General features: G+C 32.4%; 1 protein-coding gene across 1 annotated transcript; it reads right to left on the bottom strand.

Annotated features, from left to right (window-relative positions):
- Window positions 1–9,735: 9,735 nt before the first annotated feature.
- On the bottom strand, window positions 9,736–14,855 carry LOC139861665 (serine/threonine-protein kinase BSK7-like). Its single transcript, XM_071850123.1, has 11 exons — window positions 14,378–14,855; window positions 13,777–13,876; window positions 13,434–13,648; window positions 12,935–13,070; window positions 12,700–12,833; window positions 12,510–12,615; window positions 12,276–12,361; window positions 11,704–11,892; window positions 11,460–11,612; window positions 10,852–10,965; window positions 9,736–10,749 (listed from the first exon to the last, which is right to left on the bottom strand). Exons 2-11 carry the CDS (start codon window positions 13,853–13,855, stop codon window positions 10,492–10,494), a joined length of 1,470 nt encoding a protein of 489 aa, XP_071706224.1. The 5' UTR covers window positions 13,856–13,876; window positions 14,378–14,855; the 3' UTR covers window positions 9,736–10,491.
- Window positions 14,856–20,522: the final 5,667 nt, after the last annotated feature.

The raw sequence follows: 20,522 nt of genomic DNA, 5'->3' as shown, positions 1-20,522 counted from the left end.
ATACATATATATATAGGTGTATATATTAGTGTTTGTATAGTTATATATATCCATTATATATATATATATATATATATATATATATATATATATATAAGGAAACATAATATAATATCCATTTTAATAATAAAGGTGAAACTAGTAATATTAATAATAATAGATTTGGTAATAATAATATCAATAATATTAGTTTTACTTGCACATATCAAGTTTTACATATTCATATTTATATATATAATAATATTAATTATTCCAATATTCATATTAGTGTTTATAATGAAATTATTGTTAATAATATTAACATAACGGTTATATTCAAACTTGTAATTTAATATATTACAATTTATAAATTTTATCCTAGTTACTAATTATATAATATATTGTATTATAACTTATATCAAGTATTTAATATTTATAATTTACAATCCATATGATATTATTTATGTTTAGAATTTATATATATAATTATATATATTTTAATAGTAACTTACTTATTCTGTATTTTATTTTCACATTATTAATTCCAATTGACTGGAGTGCATTTTATTAGTTCAAAACAATATCTATGCATACTTGTATTTATATTTATATCTATATATTTATTTACAAACAATGGTTCGTGAATCGTCGGAACAGTCGAAGGACAATTGAATATATGAAACAGTTCAAAAGTTTTGAGACTCAACTTTACAGACTTTGCTTATCGTGTCGAAATCATATAAGATTAAGTTTAAATTTGGTCGAAAATTCCCGGGTCATCACAGAGGCCAACCTTGCACTTGTTCAATGACGTTATATGTATTTTTACTACGAAATACAGTATGGTGAGTTTCATTTGCTCCCTTTTACTCATTACATTTTTGGGCTGAGAATACATGCAATGCTTTAATAACTGTTTTACAATATTTATATGCGTGAGTTTCATTTGCCTTTTTACCCTTTATATTTTTGGGACTGAGAATACATGCGCTTTTATAAATGTTTGACGAAATAGACACAAGTAATTGAAACTACATTCTATGGTTGAATTAGGGAACAGACACCCTAATTGACGCGAATCCTAAAGATAAATCTATTGGGCCTAACAAACCCCATCCAAAGTACCGGATGCTTTAGTACTTCGAAATTATATCATGTCCGAAGGAGGATCCCTGAATGATAGGGGATATTCTTATATGTATCTAGTTAATGTCGGTTACCAGGTGTTCACCATATGAATGATTATTTTTTGTCTCTATGCATGGGACGTATATTTATGAGAACTGGAAATGAAATTCTTGTGGTCTATTAAAATGATGGAAATAAATGATTATGATAAACTAATGAACTCACCAACCTTTTGGTTGACACTTTAAAGCATGTTTATTCTCAGGTGTTAAAGAAATCTTCCGCTGTGCATTTGCTCATTTTAAAGATATTACTTGGAGTCTTTCATAGCATATTTCGAAGAACGTTGCATTCGAGTCATTGAGTTCATCAAAGATTATTATTAAATCAATTTATAGTTGGATAGTGGATATTATGAAATGGTATGCATGCCTGTCAATTTTTGATGTAAAGAAAAATTGTCTTTTAAAAACGAATGCAATGTTTGTAAAATGTATCATATATAGGTCAAATACCTCGCAATGTAATCAACTATTGTGAATCGTTTATAATGTATATGAACGGGCCCTTTCAATATATATATATATATATATATATATATATATATATATATATATATATATATATATATATATATATATATATATATATATATATATATACATATATATATATAACCTTTATTTATTAAAACAATTTAAATGAATAATGTTTTTAAAATTTTATCTCCTTTTACTTTAGGTAGTTTCGGTATGTTTACCTAGTCCGTCCCTCAACTAAATTTAAAATTTGTCGTTTTTAAAGCGATTGTTTTAAAAGCAAAGATTTTTTTATTTTTTTTTGGTTTTGGTATACTTTAGATCAATAAAATTAAAAATAATGATAACAAAATTTTTCGCCCCGCCCTCGGGTAAAGCAATTTCGGTTCCATGACCTAGTCTTTAACTTACGACGAATTTTAGAAATCATTTTTTTAACTTAATGAAATAAAGTAAATTTTGTTTTTAAATTCACACAAAACTTAAATTTAAAAAGAGTATTAATTTTATACAAAACCTACAAAACAAAAATTCAGAATGGGGGGAGAAAACTAGTTCTTTAGTGTCTGCTAGTGGAAAAGACCAATCGGATTCCATTCTCGGAACTACACGAGAACAGAACAACTAACTCTATACATCATTTTTTTTTTAGAACATTTGAATCTCCCCACACTTAGGTAGCTGTGGTGTCGAAATTGTGATTAACTTCATCGTCAATTTCTCTTGGACCATAATCAACTTGCATATCTGTGACTTTTGCTTTAAGCCATTGGTCGAATTCCTGTGTAATATCCACAAATTCAATTAGTTTTGCCTTTTCTTTAGGTGATAGATTGGATACTAACCGGTTACATAACTTAAAGTTTCCCTTGGTTCTAGCATCCCGAATCCGTTTAATAAGTTTCTTCATTGAACTGTTAATAACGGAGTCATTTAATTTCGTATCAATAACGGGGTTCTTTGTTATCGGGTTATCATTAGGTGTTACTTCATCTTCCCCACACTTAGGCGTTTTATTATTGTTAAGCACTACCGTTGGAGTTGGTAAAACAACATGGTTCTTACCAATCGTTTTTGTTGGTTCAACGGTTTTGGTTGGTGGAGATTTAGCCTTTCGACTCACAAAGGTGAACGATTTGTCACCATCATAAGTGTCATTCTACCCTCTCTTACATCAAATAACGCCCTGGTGGATGCTAAGAATGGTCGACCTAAAATTAGAGGAATGTTTGAGTCCTCTTCTATGTCAATGACAATAAATTCGACTAGAAAGGTTAAATTACCCACTTGAACGGGTAGGTTGTCAGCAATTCCAATTGGGTGCTTAATGGTTTGATCAAAGAGTCGAACACTCATCTCCGTTGGACTTAACTCACCTACTCCTAATCTCTTATATAATGAAAGAGGCATAACACTTACACTTGCACCTAAATCTGCTAGTGCATCATACATGACACAATCACTAAGTAGACAAGGAACAATAAACTCACCCGGATCACCCAACCTGGGTGGAACTTTTGGTGGAACTGTCTTCACCGGGTTTACTTCTACGGTTTTTGTTTCATGCACTTTCTTATTCTTCTTCTTCTTTCCAAAGGTATCACAAACTTTATTACCTATCACTTGCTCATACTCAACTCCTTTTCTTGGAAATGGGATGGGTGGTCTGTATCATACCACCACTAGCTTTACATACTCGGGTGGTGGTGGTGGTGGTGGTGGCGTAACTTCTTCATTGTTACTTACATCTAAAACCTTCCCATCTTCTGATGCTGGTTTTTCAGAATTCGTTGATACCATATTAACACTCTCATTCCGAGGATTTACTTCAGTATTACTCGGTAGCTTTCCTTGTTCTCTCTCACTCATCATGCTAGCAAGAGTACCTACGTGTTTTTCTAGATTCAAAATGAAAGCTTGTTGAGTTCTTAATGACTGATCAAGCCTCTCATTTGTTTGGGTTTGAGATGTAATAAATTGTGTTTGAGATTCCATTAGCTTTGCCATCATTTCTTCCAGATTTGGCTTTTTCTCTTCGGTTTATTGTGGTGGTTTATACAAACCAGGTCTTCGTTGATTGAAAGTGTTGTTTTGAGTTGGTTGGTTATTCGGACTTTGTTGGTTATACGAGTTATTGTTGGGTCCATTTGGATTGTAAAGAATGTTTTGATTTCGATTGTAGTTTGGCCTTGGCGGTTGATAATTATTTTGATAATTATTTCCCGGCCTTTGGTTCATGTGTAGGATGCATTCTCTCGTTGTTCCATCGTTTGTTCAATGTGATAATCTTTTGTTAAGTGTGGTCCACCGCATTGCTCACAACTGATTCGTATTGCGTGAATATCTTTAGTCATCTTTTCCATTCGTCTCTCGAAAGCATCTATTTTTGCGGAAATGGAATCAAAGTCATGGCTAGAATCGGCTCTAGCCGCTTTAGATGAACGAAAGATATCTTTTTCCTGATGCCACTCATGTGAGTGGGAGGCTGTGTTATCAATAATTTTGTGAGCTTCAGTTGCTGTTTTCTTCATAATGGAACCACCAGCTGCTGTGTCGATGTCTTTTCGTGTAGCAACGTCGACACCTTGGTAGAATATTTGTACTATTTGATAAGTGTCTAAACCGTGTTGAGGACATCCTCTCAACAACTTTATGAATCTTGTCCACGCCTCGTATAATGTTTCATTTGGCTTTTGCGCGAACGTAACAATTTCTCCTTGAAGTCTCACGGCTTTAGATGCTGGAAAGAATCTTTTAAGAAATTTTTCAACTAAGACATCCCATGTGTCAATCGCCCCTTCATGTAACGATTCTAACCAATCTTTGGCTTCTCCCTTTAAAGTCCAAGGAAACAACATGAGATAGATCTGTTCATCCTCGACTTCTCTGATTTTAAATAGAGTACAGATCCTATTAAAGGTTTGAAGATGTTCGTTTGGATCTTCTTTCGGCGTATCACTATATTGGCACTGATTAGTTACCATGTGTAGGATTTGTCCTTTAATTTCATAATCTGGCGCATTAATGTCTGGCTTAATAATGGCGTTTCCTTGGCCCGTGCGTGTGGCCCTCATTCGATCTTCCATACTTAGAGGTTCCACTTCCATAATTGAATTTATTGAATACGAATCACTAGAGGATTCTGATTTAATAGTTTGTGGTTCAGGAGGAATAATTAGTGGTTCAAGATCTTGGAATTGTCCCTGAATATCCTCCGGGTTATCAATTGCGAGGTCTGGTTCAAAAAATGGATTATCGGAAATTTGAGTTGGAGTACTTGTTCGACTAGATGATGATTCTAAAGAAAAATCAACAGCGGCAATATTAGCTAGATGTCTTGATCGAGTTACAGGTGGTGAACGTATGAAAGGTGGTGAACGTTTTGCTCGGTGCATTCACTGAATATCCTATTAGTTATAAAAATAAAAATTATATAAGTTATCGAATTAATAGACTTTTCTGCTTTTGCCCACGTTTCGAATAGCCAAAAGATGCAGCAGGGAGCCAGGATCCTTTAAGTCGGAAAATCCACAACTCAGCCACTAACAAATCCAACTATTACTACGAAGCAGAAAATTTTGGATGTCTGTCAATTTAACCGCTTAAAATAATTTTTCCGTCGAAGTTTAAAGAAAATAAAGAAAATTCTATGTCCTAAAAACTAGAGCGTAGAAATGAGAAAGAAAAAGCGCGTCGATAAACGTTGAAAAATAAAAATAAGAAAGAAAAGCGTTGAAACTTAAAAGACTAAAAATTAAATCTAAAAAGTTGCGCCTAAAGGTATTAAAGCTTAAAAGAAAATCTATATCCAAAATGGCAATTACTTAAAAGGCACTAAAATATATAAACGGCGTCGCAAAATTCTAAAGCGCCTAAATCTTGATTCTAAAGAAAAAGCACTTAAGGGATTTTACGGCAAAACTTAAAAAGTAGAATTATAAAAATAACTATGGCGAAATACTAAACTTAAAACTATATATTACGAACGACAAATATACAAATTACGAGTTAAATGATAAAAATATATAATTTATAAAAAGAAACAAAAAATAATAAAATCACTTATTTTTATAAAAATATTATTTTTATATTATTATTTTATAAAAGTATTAATTTATATAGTTTATAATAATTATTAAACTTAATAATACTAATTAAAACTAAAAATAAAATTAAATTAAACTAATTATTTTAATTAAACCCTAAAGATTAAATAATAATAAAAAATTTAACCCTAATTCGTAATTAATGTAGTCCAACGTTTCAGTCTGGCAGGCTCCGCGACTGCAGTATCTCGTACCAGAAGAGCTCCGCGACTGCGGAGATATTCAGTCTCAGATGATTGCAGGCTCAAATTCGGTCGGCAGTTTCAGATATTATTTTTTTGATTTTTAATATTTTTTTTTACAATATAAAAGATAGATAATAAATTTATATTTTAAAAATCTGAATAAAAATACTTTTTAAAGACAATCTCTTAAATATATGTATATATATTTTTTTCTTTTTTTAACACTTATTAAATTTTTAAGAAATAATATATTTTTACAAAAATATAATTTACAAAAATATAGCGTTTTTACCGATCCCCTGCAGCGGCGCCAAAAATACTTGATGTGTGCTAGGTGTAGTACGAAATAGTATTATTTTTAATATGAAATAAGGCGTAATATGATACAAGTTTATTTATTTATATAGATGGGATATACCTAAACCTTGCTACAACACTTATAGGCAGTGTACCTAATCGTAGAGTAGTATAGTTTTTAGTAAGTCCGGTTCGTTCCACGGGGAGCTAGCTGAGTTTAACGTTATATATATTTTAAACTATATTTGTATATATATATATATATATATATATATATATATATATATATATATATATAAGTAGTATTATTATTATTATAAAGGGGGGTTTTACCGTTTAATGACCGGTTTGTCGATTTTAAAACTTAAGTCACAATTAAAACCTAATGTAAAATATTAAATATAAATACAATTTAATTTAAAGCGTAAAATAAATGACGATAAATAAAATGCGTAAAATAAATGACGATGACGATATATAAAATTGCGAATAATAAAATGACAGTAAAAAAAATACAATGAGAAATACGATAAAAGAATTATGCTTATTTAAACTTCCGTAACCATGATGTTTGACGTTTTGATTTTAATTAATTGTTACCCGGGTTCATTGTCCTTTGTCCTGGCTTATTTGATACCTATCTGGGTTTTGTCCATAATAGTCCATCGGTCATAATTATAAAATGTTCGTCAAATTAACCTTATTCCCGAAGTCAAATATTCCAACTAATTAGGGATTCGAACTGTAACAAGGTTTTAATACTTTGTTAATAATTACACCAGGTTATCGACTGCGTGTAATCCAAGGTTTTAATACTTTGTTAACAATTGCACCAATTATCCTTGTATGTAATCCACCCCTATTTTAATTAGTCCATGATACATTAATTTATTCACGTGGCCATAATGAATAATCAATTACCCAATCCAATTGATTAATTAAATGATTGTAAACGATGTCATATAAACGTCACTAAATAGGACATTCGTAATCAATTTAATAATTATTAGATTAACTAATTTGAAGATAGGTTCGACAGGTTCCAATGAGTTGTCATTCAATTAGACAATACCCCCTACCTATTAATAGTCAATAGTCCAATGTTCACAAGTATCGGTCTTTTGTCCAAACCCGAATTATGGTACAAAATTCAATAACCCCATCTAAAATATTTAGTCCAACATCACGATTACTTCGGCTCAAATAAGCATAATAATAACTTAGTTACGATACATTAATTTAAAAAGGAAGAACATAGCTTACAGTGATTATTTATCGCGTAGCGTTACACGGACAGAGTTCCGACTTTAAAACCCGTAAAACATTTCTTACAATAACCCAACTAAACCATAACTTTATTATTAAAATTAACTTAAATTATAATTATAATTATAATATGAATATATATATATATATATATATATATATATATATATATATATATATATATATATATATATATTGAGAAAGAAAGATAGAAAAGGGGTGTAAATATTTCGTCGAATTGCATCGCCTTTTATAATGGGATTTGGGTCCTGGTGTGCTCCGCGAGTGCGGAGGTTTTGTACTTCACAGCTCCGCGAGTGCGGAGCTTCTGGTTCCAGCTCATTTACTTTTTGGGCACTAGCTTTGTCGACATAATATTTATATATATATATATATATATATATATATATATATATATATATATATATATATATATATATATATATATATATATATATATATATATATATATATATATATATATATATATATATATAATGTATATAATTATATATATATTATATTATATTCTTGTGCAGAGTTGACTTGTAATTTTAGATCGGTCGTACGGTACGTTGATACTCGGTTTATGTCTCGGTTCCGAATTTTCGAACGTCTTTTCGCATGCTTAGATATCTTGTATTTTGCGTTCCGCGACTTGTACTTTTATCAATATTTAGACGTTGATCATCAATAAATTGAATCACTTGGATTGTATCTTGTACATTTGAGCTTTTTGGACGTTTGCGTCTTCAAATCTTCATTTTCTTCTTTTGTCTACGCACTTATTTATTTAAATGATTATTACATAAAAATAGAACAATAGTAACTAAAAGCTTTACATATTAGAAGGATATTGTGCCTAAATATATGTTCATTTAGAGCACTATCAATAAGCATAACAATTCAAATGCAAGGGTAATTATCTTCGTAAAATCTGAAAGTTCAAAATTCACCTTTAGAAATTTCAAAACGATTTTTTCGGGGTCAAAAACATTTTAAATGGAAGCAAGCTTTCAGGAAGTCTCGCTCACAGCGTCGTTATCTATTCACCGTGCGAAAATGGGTCCAATTTTCAACCGAAGTATTTTTAACACGTTTGCAACATAATTCAGCCTATTATTTGGCAAACGTAATGTACTCAAAGATGTGTTTTGCGGCTATGAATTATTATAGAAACAATTCAGTAGTCAAATATATTTGCATTCAATATTAAATTTTAAAATAGAAACAATTATAGAGTTATGAATTGAGAGATATAAAAAAGTGTAACAAAATAATCGAACCATTAAACCAAGATGTCACTAAACATGTAAGGATTTGTGGCTAGTGGGGATATATTAACCCCATAAATATTCTCAATGTACCTAAATATATTGTTAGATAAAAAAACAAGTATCAAAATGGTATTTAAATAAGCATAATAATTCAAATGCAATGGTAATTATTATCGTAAAATATGAAAGTTCAAAATTCACCTTTCGAGATTTCAAAACGACTTTTTCTGCGTCAAAAATATTTTGAATGGAAGCAAGCCTTCGGGAAGTCTTGATATATATATATATATATATATATATATATATATATATATATATATATATATATATATATATATATATATATATATATATATATATATATATATATATATATATATATATATATATATATATATATATATATATGGTATATTTAAATAATAAACCAAACTTGATAAAAAGATATGTATCAACATGTTGAGCCGAGGTCCGTGTTTGACACGGTTCCTTTAAAACAGATTCCCCGTCTACACGTCACCTGTTTTCCAGAGTACAACGGTCGAAGCAGTAGTATTGTCGAAATTGAACACTTGTCTGAAAATATTGTCTAGATTGTTCTTTGTAAGCTACACAATTTCCTTGTCCAAAAGTGATGAACACTATACTTACAAAAGTTTATGTGAACTTGTATTTGTGTGTTATTCATGAGCCAATTTTTCACATAATTCAATTAGAGACTTCATCTCTATATTATGTGTGATTGGAGAAAATAAAAGCATGGTGACTTAATGACAATAAATATGTTATTATTATTGATAAGTTAAAAATACGAGAAGTGACAATAATTTCAACCTTCAAACTTAGTCTTTAACATTAATTCTAATTCACACATCATAATTAATTTTTCAACAAGCCCCCACATAAATGAAATTGATAACCGAAACAACACAGTTACCGGACTTCTCATTCAACTTAGCTCACTTCAACATCTCCTCGAACATTGATATCTCATTCATTTAGAATTTACTTTTGATATATAACGTTATGTGTATCAACATCGTTTCACATAGATTTCCAACCTGAATAGAAATCGATCTAAAATAAACACAAAATGCTCCAACAAAATTTTCAACAATTGAGTCTTGCATACGGTAGGTAGGTGTAACCCTTGAACATTCGTCTACCGTTTGTGTAGGAGACAATACGCTTCACAAGACTCTCCCTGATAAAGTCAAGTCCTCGTAGTGGTGTTCATTATGGTTTTGAAACACTAGCCTGGTTTTGCGAAAGCCATGAAGTATTGTGCCCCAAAAATATCCTTCGAAGCGACCCCACTTCTCTCTCACATAGGCGATTCACCACTAATGGCTACTGATTTTCCATGTATGGCTACTTCAGTCGAATTATTAAAAGCCATAAGCTTAGCCTCGTTTAGTTCTTTTTAATATAATATGAATAGTAACGAACCAGACAACTCTTTCTATACACAAACTTGAGTACACCGACTTCTGTTTCACATTCAAATCTTCAAAAGAATGCAATTTTTCTATTTCAATCTCCAGTACCAAAATGACTGTTACTGATATTATATGACCGATAATTAAAACAAAATCGACAATAAAAAAAAAAAAGACAAATTATTCTCGCTCCAGGATCATCGCAGTGTTTGACCATTCAGCTAAGGTCAAACATTATAAGTCAAAAGTACCCACAAACAATATAGACAAGTTGATTATTGACCATTGGTAGTGGCTGCAGCTCTCTTGGCTTCAAGGGTTGCACCCTCCTTAAGTGCCACATGGGCCTCGTTTTCCATTTTTAGAGCGAATAGTGCAGCAGCTTGTAAATATAAAGCAATGTGCCACACAGGCGAAACAACTTGAGCCTGCATTGCATCATTTAGTGCTTCTTGAGCCTTGTCGCTCATCAGGTAAGATAGACTACGTCTAGCATAAACGGTTGGGGACACCATTGGTCCGTGCTCAACAAACTGCAGAAAAAAAAAGAGTTTATGTGAGTTTAGTCAATGGTATTTTAGAGTCTATTATAAAAAAAAAATTGATAAATGTTGAGAATGTGCAAAGGCAAAAACCTGAGAATAGCATTCTATTGCATCCTTGAATTCCTTTTGACGGAAAGCCATATCGCCCTTTTTCTTTGAATTTAACGATTCTTGCATTTGATCGGTCCACATTTGAAAAGAGAGCTGTGAAGATAAGTTGCAAGAATCAAACATCAAACAAAAGATAACTTTATTTGAAAACCAAAATGATAATAAAAGTACATTGTCGGCCTGGTTTTGAGAGGCATATGTATATAAACAAATTATATACCAATACCAAAATAACTTTATACCAAAAGATAATTTTGTTATCTTTTGATAACAATATTTAATTTAAAAAAATAATAAATACCAAAAGATAACTTTACCCATGAGACTAAAAACTAAATTAACGTTGCATTCTCGAGATTTTTTTTGAATAAAAAGGAAAGGAAACGAACATATTAAAAAATAGTAGTGATTCTCGAGTTTTTATTTTAAGCGGAAAGGAGAGTAGCGGATTAGAAAGGATAATAGATTAACATTTTGTTAACAACCTTGAGGTTGTGAGTTGAAGTCCCGTCGTGGACAAAAAAGGGTGTGTGTGTGTGTTTATTGTTCCAAAAAATTAATAAAAATAAAATATAATGAAGAAATACCTCATTTGTTTGTCCTTCGTCATCTTTATATGAAAGCGTTTCCAAAATTTCATGTATTGCAGTTAAATCCATTCTCAAGCATGCTTCACCAAGTGGGGATCGAGGTGAGAACGAAGTCGTAGCCGGGATACCCATCAAGATGTATGATGGAACCTATAGTTAGTTAAGTTAGATATTGGAAGGTATTTAAAAAATTTTATTATAGTCGAACATTGTCACAAGAGTAAAAAGATGGTAAACAAACCTCGGTTTCTTTTTGAAGTATAGTCAAGGCAGCAACTAGTGACTTTGGATTTGGTCGTTCTCGGGGTTCATATTGTAAACAACGAGAAGCCAAACGCACCAATTCGGTTCCATCATCATTTGAAAATTGTCCTTCTAAGCATGAATCCGTAAGCATTGGAAGGTTTCGGTCCCTTATCAAGTCCAAAGCCTGAAAATTATAAACCATACATCACTTAAATGCTCAATCGCACAAATACATACGTACACTTATACACAGGCTCGTCCTAATCATTTATGATGACCCTATTCGACACATAAAAAATGGACCCTTAAAAACATTAAATCTTTAGGTTTTAATACATATAAAAAGATATATAATACCAAAAAGTTATTAATAATAAAAGAAGCCCATGTGCGATTAAAAGTTACTAATACCAAAAACTTTAGTTAAGTTAGTACTTTTAAAAATTGGGCCCTTTCAAAATTCGGGGCCTGTTCGACTTCACACTTCGCACATGCGCCTTAGACGCCTCTGCTTATCTACACACGAACACGATTACATGCACCGAAAGAGTTGATTTATATTCTTACATGGCTCGGAGGAATGTGCTTCCCACTTAGAAGGTCAAGTAAAAGAGTCCCAAAGCTATATATTACACTTTCAGGTGTCACTCTTCCTATAAAAAATAAAAAATAAAATAAAAAACGAACTTCAAAGTTCAACGAATTTCAGTCGAGAATGAACTTAAAAATCGGCCCTTCTCGAGACATTCAACTTTGTAGACTATTAAAGGAAAAAAAACACAAAAGGGAACGGAAATGTACCGGTTCTCAAATACTCGGGAGGGGTAAATGCGAGATTTGTGCTATAGCTTTTCCCGTCCCGACTGTTCTTCATTAAGCCAAAACACGAAAGCCTAGGATTACCTTCCTGCAAGAATCAAATGCTAGAATATTGGCATCCGTATTATATACTGAAAGAGGAAACTAACTGAAATTTATATCGAATATTTACCTCATCGAACAAAATTCGATAAGCATTGAGATCGTGATATAAAGCACGGCCTTTACTTGTACAATATTCAAGAGCTTCGGCTAAATGTAAGACCACGCGTAATCTCATTGCCCACTTCATCGGTTGCGACTCCCCTGAGTCAACAAAGATTTATTTGACTTCTCATAACTAACAATATGCAATTCTTGTAAATAAATATAAATATAATTAAGAAAAAACATCACATATTGCTTACAGTGAAAAAGATGTTTTGCGAGAGTATTATTAGGCAAATACTCAGCCACAAGCAGCCGCTCGTCATGTTCACAACAGCAACCAAGAAGATTTGCCAGCCTGGCATTACGCAGTTGACCAACAGATTTTGCTTCTTCCTGATGTTCCAAATGTCAAATTCTCATATATTTAGGACCAATGTGAATCATATATGTCATACAATATAGAAGACCTGAAGTATATTGTTATATTATATAAGATATCTGAAAGGTGGTTTGCAGGTTGGTTGAACCCAAACTGACCCATTTTCCTACTAAGATTTACCCGTTTTCGTCTGTACTTATGTTTTCCTAACCAAATTTTGTAGGAAAGTTGTTACACGAATTAGGATGAGAATTTTAAGGTTTTATTTTTTTACTGTATGGTTTTCATCTACTAATATGACCAACATCCATCTATAAACGTAATATAAACTCAACAGAAATAACAAAAACTTTCAAAAACATAGTGAGTATTCGTACAATAAATTGTCGTGAATCGGGCCAAGCGGAACGATTAAAGCGCTTAACCGCTATTCTCACTTGATTCTCGAGTTTTCCTTTATATACAACATTTGGAGCCTTTTCACCATGTTCGGATACAATGTTTTCAACCGCAAAACCCGATGTTGCATTTTTAAGTTGCTCAAATGAAAACTCTTTAAAAACAGGTAAGTTACCGACCTCCTCTTTATTCTCTGTAGTAAACAAGGCAAATCAAACATATTTTATTTTCAGATTATTAAAATTAAATCACATGGACCCTATTATAATTTATAATCAAACGTAAAAATGATATCTTTTATAGATTATATAGAATACGTACCACCATTTGGATCCTCGAGAATCGATGATTTGTTTGGTGAAACTAGACATGGAATAAGCTTGGTGCAAAATGAACCCATATTGCCAAATGTAGATAATACCTAAATTTAACAATGAATTGCCAATTTTTTTCATAAAATATTAAGATCAAAATCATAAATAAAAACAGTGTATCAGATCAAACTTTATCCAGTTAAATACCACATAGTGACTGAGTGACTTCAGACAATTTCCAACATTCTGTTATTATTTTGGGCAATAAAATCAATTTGGCAAATATTAGTGTTTTCTTTTTCAATTTGAGTACATTTACACAATTACAATCATGTGCTCAAATCCTTAATTGGATTCATGTTTGATCAAAATTATGATAACATAAACCAAATTACAAACAAAAAACAAAAATTTCCATTTCAGCTAAGAGGATCTTTAGTTTGGGATATAGCCCAATAATAACTTCAGGTTTTTCAGCTAATTACAGTATATATACAACACACACACACAATTGGCAAAATTATCAAAATTAGCATACCAACATTCAATTTTTGAAGCAGCAAGAGAAAAAAGAAAAAAGATGAGCTAAAATCATCTAAAAATCTCACCTTTTTTAGTACCAAATTTTCTTGTTTATTCTTCTGATTAATGATTAAAGGGTGAAGAAAAGGTCAAACAACCTTTATGACTCTGCTAAAAGAAAACCCTAATTGGTGACTTAAAATCCTTCCAATAAGTCAAAATTAAAACCCTTTTTCTAGATCAAACCAACTCCAAAGAAGCAATATAAACCCCAATTTTGGGTTCCCACAAGATCCACATTTTCACATCAAGTACCAAGAATACCCCCACATACATACAATGAAAACCACCCACCTAAATTTCAGTGACTACCCTTTTACAAAAGATTCAAAATTTTGTGATTTTTGGAAACAACAAAAACTAAATTTAAAGAAATGAGTTTTTTGGGGGAGTACATAAAATCTTGAAATAATGAAATTCAGTTACAAGATCCAAAATTGATTTATGTAGAACACACATTCCAGCTAAAGAACGCCCACAATGAGAGATCCTTGTATTTTTGTTAAGATCTTTCTTAATTTTCAAAGAAGTGAGTAGCTGTTAGCCTTTTTATAGTTTGTAGCATCCCCATATTTTTATTTTGTATTATATAAATATAAATATAAATAAAATTTTAATAATATAATCTTTTTATTGTATGTTGTATTTTTAATCACATATAATCATCAAATTAAACATCACAATCTGATAAAAATGTTTTATGTTTGATTGTATATATGGGGATGATTCTCACACACACCTCACACACCAATTTAAAAAAATGGAGTATTATTAGAAGAGTAAAAGGTTAAAATATGTGTGTGAGGATAAAAAAAGAGTGCGTTAGAATCATTCCCATACTTTATAGAACACCTTAATTAACAGAAATAAAATAGAAGTACAGTTAATAAATTTTTATTAAATAAACAGATTCAAAGTTGCATATAAAAGAATCATATTGTACTTTTATAAGATGGGGGGAATCTATTTTATACGGAGTAAATCTTAATTATGCATATATATATGCTTTGTGATTTATATTCGTAAAGTAAGCTTTTACGGAGTACTACTATTTAGTGGTTGGTTAAAATTATCATAGTAGTGGTTGGTTAAAATTGTTTTAATTTTTTTTTTATAGCGATTGGGATCACCCGAGAGAAACTAAACCACCCGTTACGATCATCTCCCGTTTCGACTATATTTTATTATGAATTTCAAGTGAGCTTGAAAAAAATTTCATATCAAGTCAATGTGGAGTAATTATCAATTTGACTTTGCAAGTTGTCTGGCTCGTGTTAAATCCGGTGGCCTATTATGTGTTTGGGATACTAATCACTTTCGAAAAGATCATTTGTGAAGTAATCATAACTTTTTGATCGTAAAAGGGTATTGGAGGAACTCTTGTGAACCAAAGTTTATGGTCAATATATACGCACTTTAATCATCAGTTGCAAAAGATGATCTTTGGTCTACACTCTTGAATTTTATGAGAAATCATACTAGAAGATTTATTCTTTTTGGAGATCTCAATGTTGTTCGATTTGAAGTGAAAGATTTGGTTATGTTTTTAACACTTCAGAGGCAGATACCTTTAATTCTTTTTTGAATAATTCTCATATATATGAATAAAGTAGGAACGAAGATGAGCAAATTGGACCGTTTTCTTGTTTCCACTAATACGATAGATGATCTTCTAAATGTTCGTGTTATTGTTCTTGACAAGCGGTGGTTGGATCACAGTCCCATACTGCTTCATGTTTTAAAGACTGATTATGGCCCAATTCCTTTTAAGTTTTTCAAATCTTGGCTCCTTCGTTATGATGTAGCTGATGTTATCAAACAGTCTAACGAGTCTTGTGATGGACTTCCTATTCGTCTTAAGTTAAGAAATGTAAAGAAAGGCAGTGCCGACTCTACCTTTAAATCCGTGGGGTCACGGGACACCGCTAGTTTAAAAATTTTGTGTAGAAAATACTCTTTAAATATATATATAAGACGCCACTAAATTCAACTACAGGACCCCATATATATTTCGAATTTATAGTTTTTTTCTTTAAATTGTATAGGATGCCAATAATTATACATATATATATATATATATATATATATATATATATATATATATATATATCAACAAAAGGGTTGGATTGCCGTTTCAGTTCAAATTTTTGGCTAATAATTGTCGTTTTTGTTAAATTGTGGAAGCCACGTGCAGCTTTAAAAACACTATAAATATTGTCCTTGGCCCACCCATCTTTCAAATACAACCAGACTTATCTCCTCCTCCAAATCCAAAACACCTCCCAAATCTTTAACACCCGCTTGCAGTGGCGGAAATAGCATGGGGCAAGGGGGCAGATGCCTCCCGTCTGTGATGCCCCGTACAAAACCATCGTGTACGAATCATCAACAACAGGATCATTACAAGGTCAAATACTATATGTTGTTTTAAAATAAGTTTGCATTCATAAGAAACGGTGACGTCATAACCAACGTCAAATGTTTAACATACGATAATGTGCCTCTACGAATAGAAGGCGATAATAATAGTACGTGACCCAATGGTCGTTACAAATTCATTGTTTCAAAAGTAATGAAGTTTGAATGCAAATAAACGTTTCATGCGAAGACATCTCTAATAAGCGCAGCGGGAGTCTACAAAGCATGGCAACTACAGCGGAAGCAATCAAACCTTAAGCACCTGAGAAAAACATGCTTAAAAACGTCAACACAAAGGTTGGTGAGCTATAGTTTAAGTATAACAGTAATGTAAGGTAGGCCACGAGATTTCAGTGCTTCAAACAGCGTTTCAAAACAGTATGAAAAGTATATGTATAACCGTGGGCACTTGGTAACTAACTTAACGTAAATAACACCCTCTAAAAGTACACTTGGCGAGTGCGTATGTTTACGAAGTATTAAACACCCGTTAAATGCTAGCGCTACTAGCCCGAGTGAGGATGTCAAACCCTATGGATCCATATCTAAGATTCGCGTTCACCGGTTCAAAGACCAATGACTAAATGTTACCGAGCTAAGGGAAAAGTTTATGCCGTTGTATAACCCACACATATATAAAGTTTAAGTACTCGTGCCTAGTATGTAAAACGTAAAATGCGCATGTATTCTCAGTTCCCAAAATAGTTAAAGTAAAAAGGTGTAGCGACCCGACAAAATCGTCATTGACAGCGTCGCTAACTTAGGTCCCGTTACGTGGTCGTAGTCCCTATATGAGACTCGTTTGACCAAAATTATGTCGCATTCATTTGAAAAGTACAAGACTTGCAAAGTTTAGTTTACCAAACGGTTCGACAACAAGTTTAAGTTTACAAAAGTATAATGTATAAATGAAATAAACTTGCGATATAATATAAGTTGAAAATCACGGTTGCTATAAATAGCGTAAGTATGTAAACAAAAGTTTGAATCCAAAGGTGCTATCACTAGCGTATGTATGTATGTATGCTTGACCCCAAGCAAGAAATCAGAGTGTATGCATGTATGCATGACTCCAAGCAAGTATGAGTGTACGCGGAAGCATGTATCAAATAGCCAAGTATGAACTTGAGAAACATATAGAATACTGTCAACGAAAACGTTGGTGAAATCATAGGTGTTTGTAAACGTTGTATTTGAACCACAAGATTTAATATAAGATGATTATCAAAATCATTTGCATTCCAAAGTTGTTATTTGTATCGCGGGCACCCAATTATCAAACTTAACTGTTTTGCACCCTGTTACGTAGTGTTAGAACATACACTATACTCGAAAATATATTTCATCCGCTAATGGTAGCGCACCGTTCGAATGAGGCTCGTCAAGCCCATGTGATCACATAATATAAGTTCTCGTTTACACCCTGCAAGTGTAACTAATGATAATTGAATTGAGGATTTTTGTTCAAACCCGTACGTGGAATGTTCGTTTTCGTACTTGTGTTCAAAGTGTAAAAGTATGATACGTATATGTTTCTCATCCCATAGTTTAAAGCATAAAAGTTTTTTGAAAGATGGGACTATGATCTCACCTCGAGTGCACGAGTATAAAAGTACTTCACAAAGTAAACGTGTGCATGCAAGTTGCTTAGTCTTGACCTAAACAAGGAAGTTGTATCAATTAACCGGTTACGACACATGGTCGGGTGAAATGTGTTCAATTAGTCCTATGGCTCGTTACGACTCGATTAGTATAGCATGTGAATCACGTTGTCAAGTTTCATGCAAGAATCAAGTATAAAATACGATTAAAACGATTGCATAAGTGTTTGGTCAAGTTTGACTAAAATTCAAACTTGGTCAAAGTCAAAGTCAAAGTGAACGGGGTCGGGTCGGGTATCCGACAATTTTCCCATGATGAGGAAGTATATATAAACATGTTTGCCAAGTTTCATGTTAATCGGAGTTACGAGTAAGCGGGGGTGAAAACGTGAAAAAAAAAGTAGTTGGGACAGACCCAAATGGCCGCCGCTCCATATTTGGTGCGCCGCTCCATTTAACTGATCAGCAAGTCTGGCAGTTTTCACACTCAAGCACGAATCCAACTTCAAATACACATAAATCATAAACCGTAAACATCCAAAACAAGTATCTTATATCGTTGGAAAGGTATTTTGATAAGGAATACAACTAACCACTTTTCATCAAGCAAAAACATCATTTACAATAGCCGAAATCTCGTCAAGTGATCATTAAATGTTCAAAATCATCGTTTCACGTTTACAAAATGCATTTTAAGATTCGGGAATCCAATTCACACATATGATATGCCGTTTTGAAGGTAATGAAACATAAATTATAACTAAACACTTACTAATAACATTTCATGGCATTCGAAACATCAAAAGTTCGTTTTACGTCTATCAAACCCTAACCAAAATTCACAAAAATCAATAATCATGCGTTTGAAGTTTTCTTACTTAACCTACGCATCAAAACGAAGCTAGTGATACTAGTAACACAATTAAAACATGAACTTTAACAAATTAACAACATTAACTCATCTAAAATTAAGGATTAAGCACACCCATTTCAAATGTTCAAACTAGTTACTCAAAACAACGAATCGAGCAAACAAAACATATATTCATGTTATACACGAGCCATAGACACTAACTAACACCATTTCAAGTCAAAAACACGAATTTAGAGAAATCTAGAGTTTTAGAAATGTTACCCAAACGAGATGAAATTGGTACCAAAATGTAGAGGATGAAGAGAGGATCACGAAAATGTAATTTGTTTTGATATTTGCTTCTTGATTCGAATTTAGATGATGATTTTGTGAGTTGGGTGTTTGAGTTCATAAAATGGAAGTAGAGAGAAAATGGGGAGGTGGAGGATGGAGTGAATGAATGGTGGAGAGTGGGGTTTGACTAGTTGACCTAGTCAACTAGTTTGGCCCCTTTGCAACTTTGGTCCCTCAAGTTTGAAAGCGGGTGCGGGAATTAACCAAACGAATATTTTAAAAACTCTCGATTAAACGAGTGATGTTATAATTAAATAACGGGAATATTATGAACGTTAGTCAACGGAAACTACGAATTTAAATAACGAAAGATATTATTAAAAAAAAGATAGTGTTAAAAATAAATTTAACGGAAAAACGCGGGATGTTACATTACCTACACCTTAAAAGAAATTTCATCCCGAAATTTAGTTGGAAGTAGTAGTCGTTGTTTCTTCTTCGAAACCTTGGCGTTGCAAAATCTACGAATAAGTGAAGGTACTTCTTTGGGCATTCCAACGAACTTCGACAGTCGGGATTTTACGTTGGTTTAAAGTTTGGTTTCACGATTTATAGTTTCAACCGGTCCTCCTAGGAAGTGAAGTTTATCGTTGATAATAAGTTCATCGAAGAGGATAACAAGTTCTTATTTCGCAAGACACGCCTTTAAGTTTGATACACATAATGTAGGATGAACGGAATTTGTTTGAGTCGGAAGTTCGAAGCGGTAAGCAATGGGCACAACACGCCCCAAGATTTCAAAAGGACTAAAAATATCGCGGATTTAGCTTTCTACGTTTACGAAACGGACTACACCTTTTCAAGGTGCGACTTTTAATGTTATGCGGTTACCCACATGGAATTCGAAAGGTTTACGTCTAACATTGGCATAGCTCCTTTGGCGACTACGGGCCGTCTCGAGCCTTTCTCGGATTGGAACGATTTTAACGGTTACTCCATGAATGA

This window comes from Rutidosis leptorrhynchoides, chromosome 8 (assembly GCF_046630445.1).
Source record: "Rutidosis leptorrhynchoides isolate AG116_Rl617_1_P2 chromosome 8, CSIRO_AGI_Rlap_v1, whole genome shotgun sequence".
Classification (NCBI taxonomy): domain Eukaryota; kingdom Viridiplantae; phylum Streptophyta; class Magnoliopsida; order Asterales; family Asteraceae; genus Rutidosis; species Rutidosis leptorrhynchoides.
The sequence above is the reverse complement of the archived record's forward strand: the minus strand, read 5'-3'. Positions and strand labels throughout refer to the sequence as shown.

Excerpts from the sequence above, each read along its gene's own strand:
- LOC139861665 (XM_071850123.1), bottom strand. The coding sequence starts at position 13,855 with ATGGGTTCATTTTGCACCAAGCTTATTCCATGTCTAGTTTCACCAAAC. Across the intron at positions 13,071-13,433 it reads CCGATTCACGACAATTTATT|GAAGAAGCAAAATCTGTTGG; the intron begins GTACGAATACTC and ends TTGGAACATCAG. Across the intron at positions 10,750-10,851 it reads CAATAGAATGCTATTCTCAG|TTTGTTGAGCACGGACCAAT; the intron begins GTTTTTGCCTTT and ends TTTTTTCTGCAG.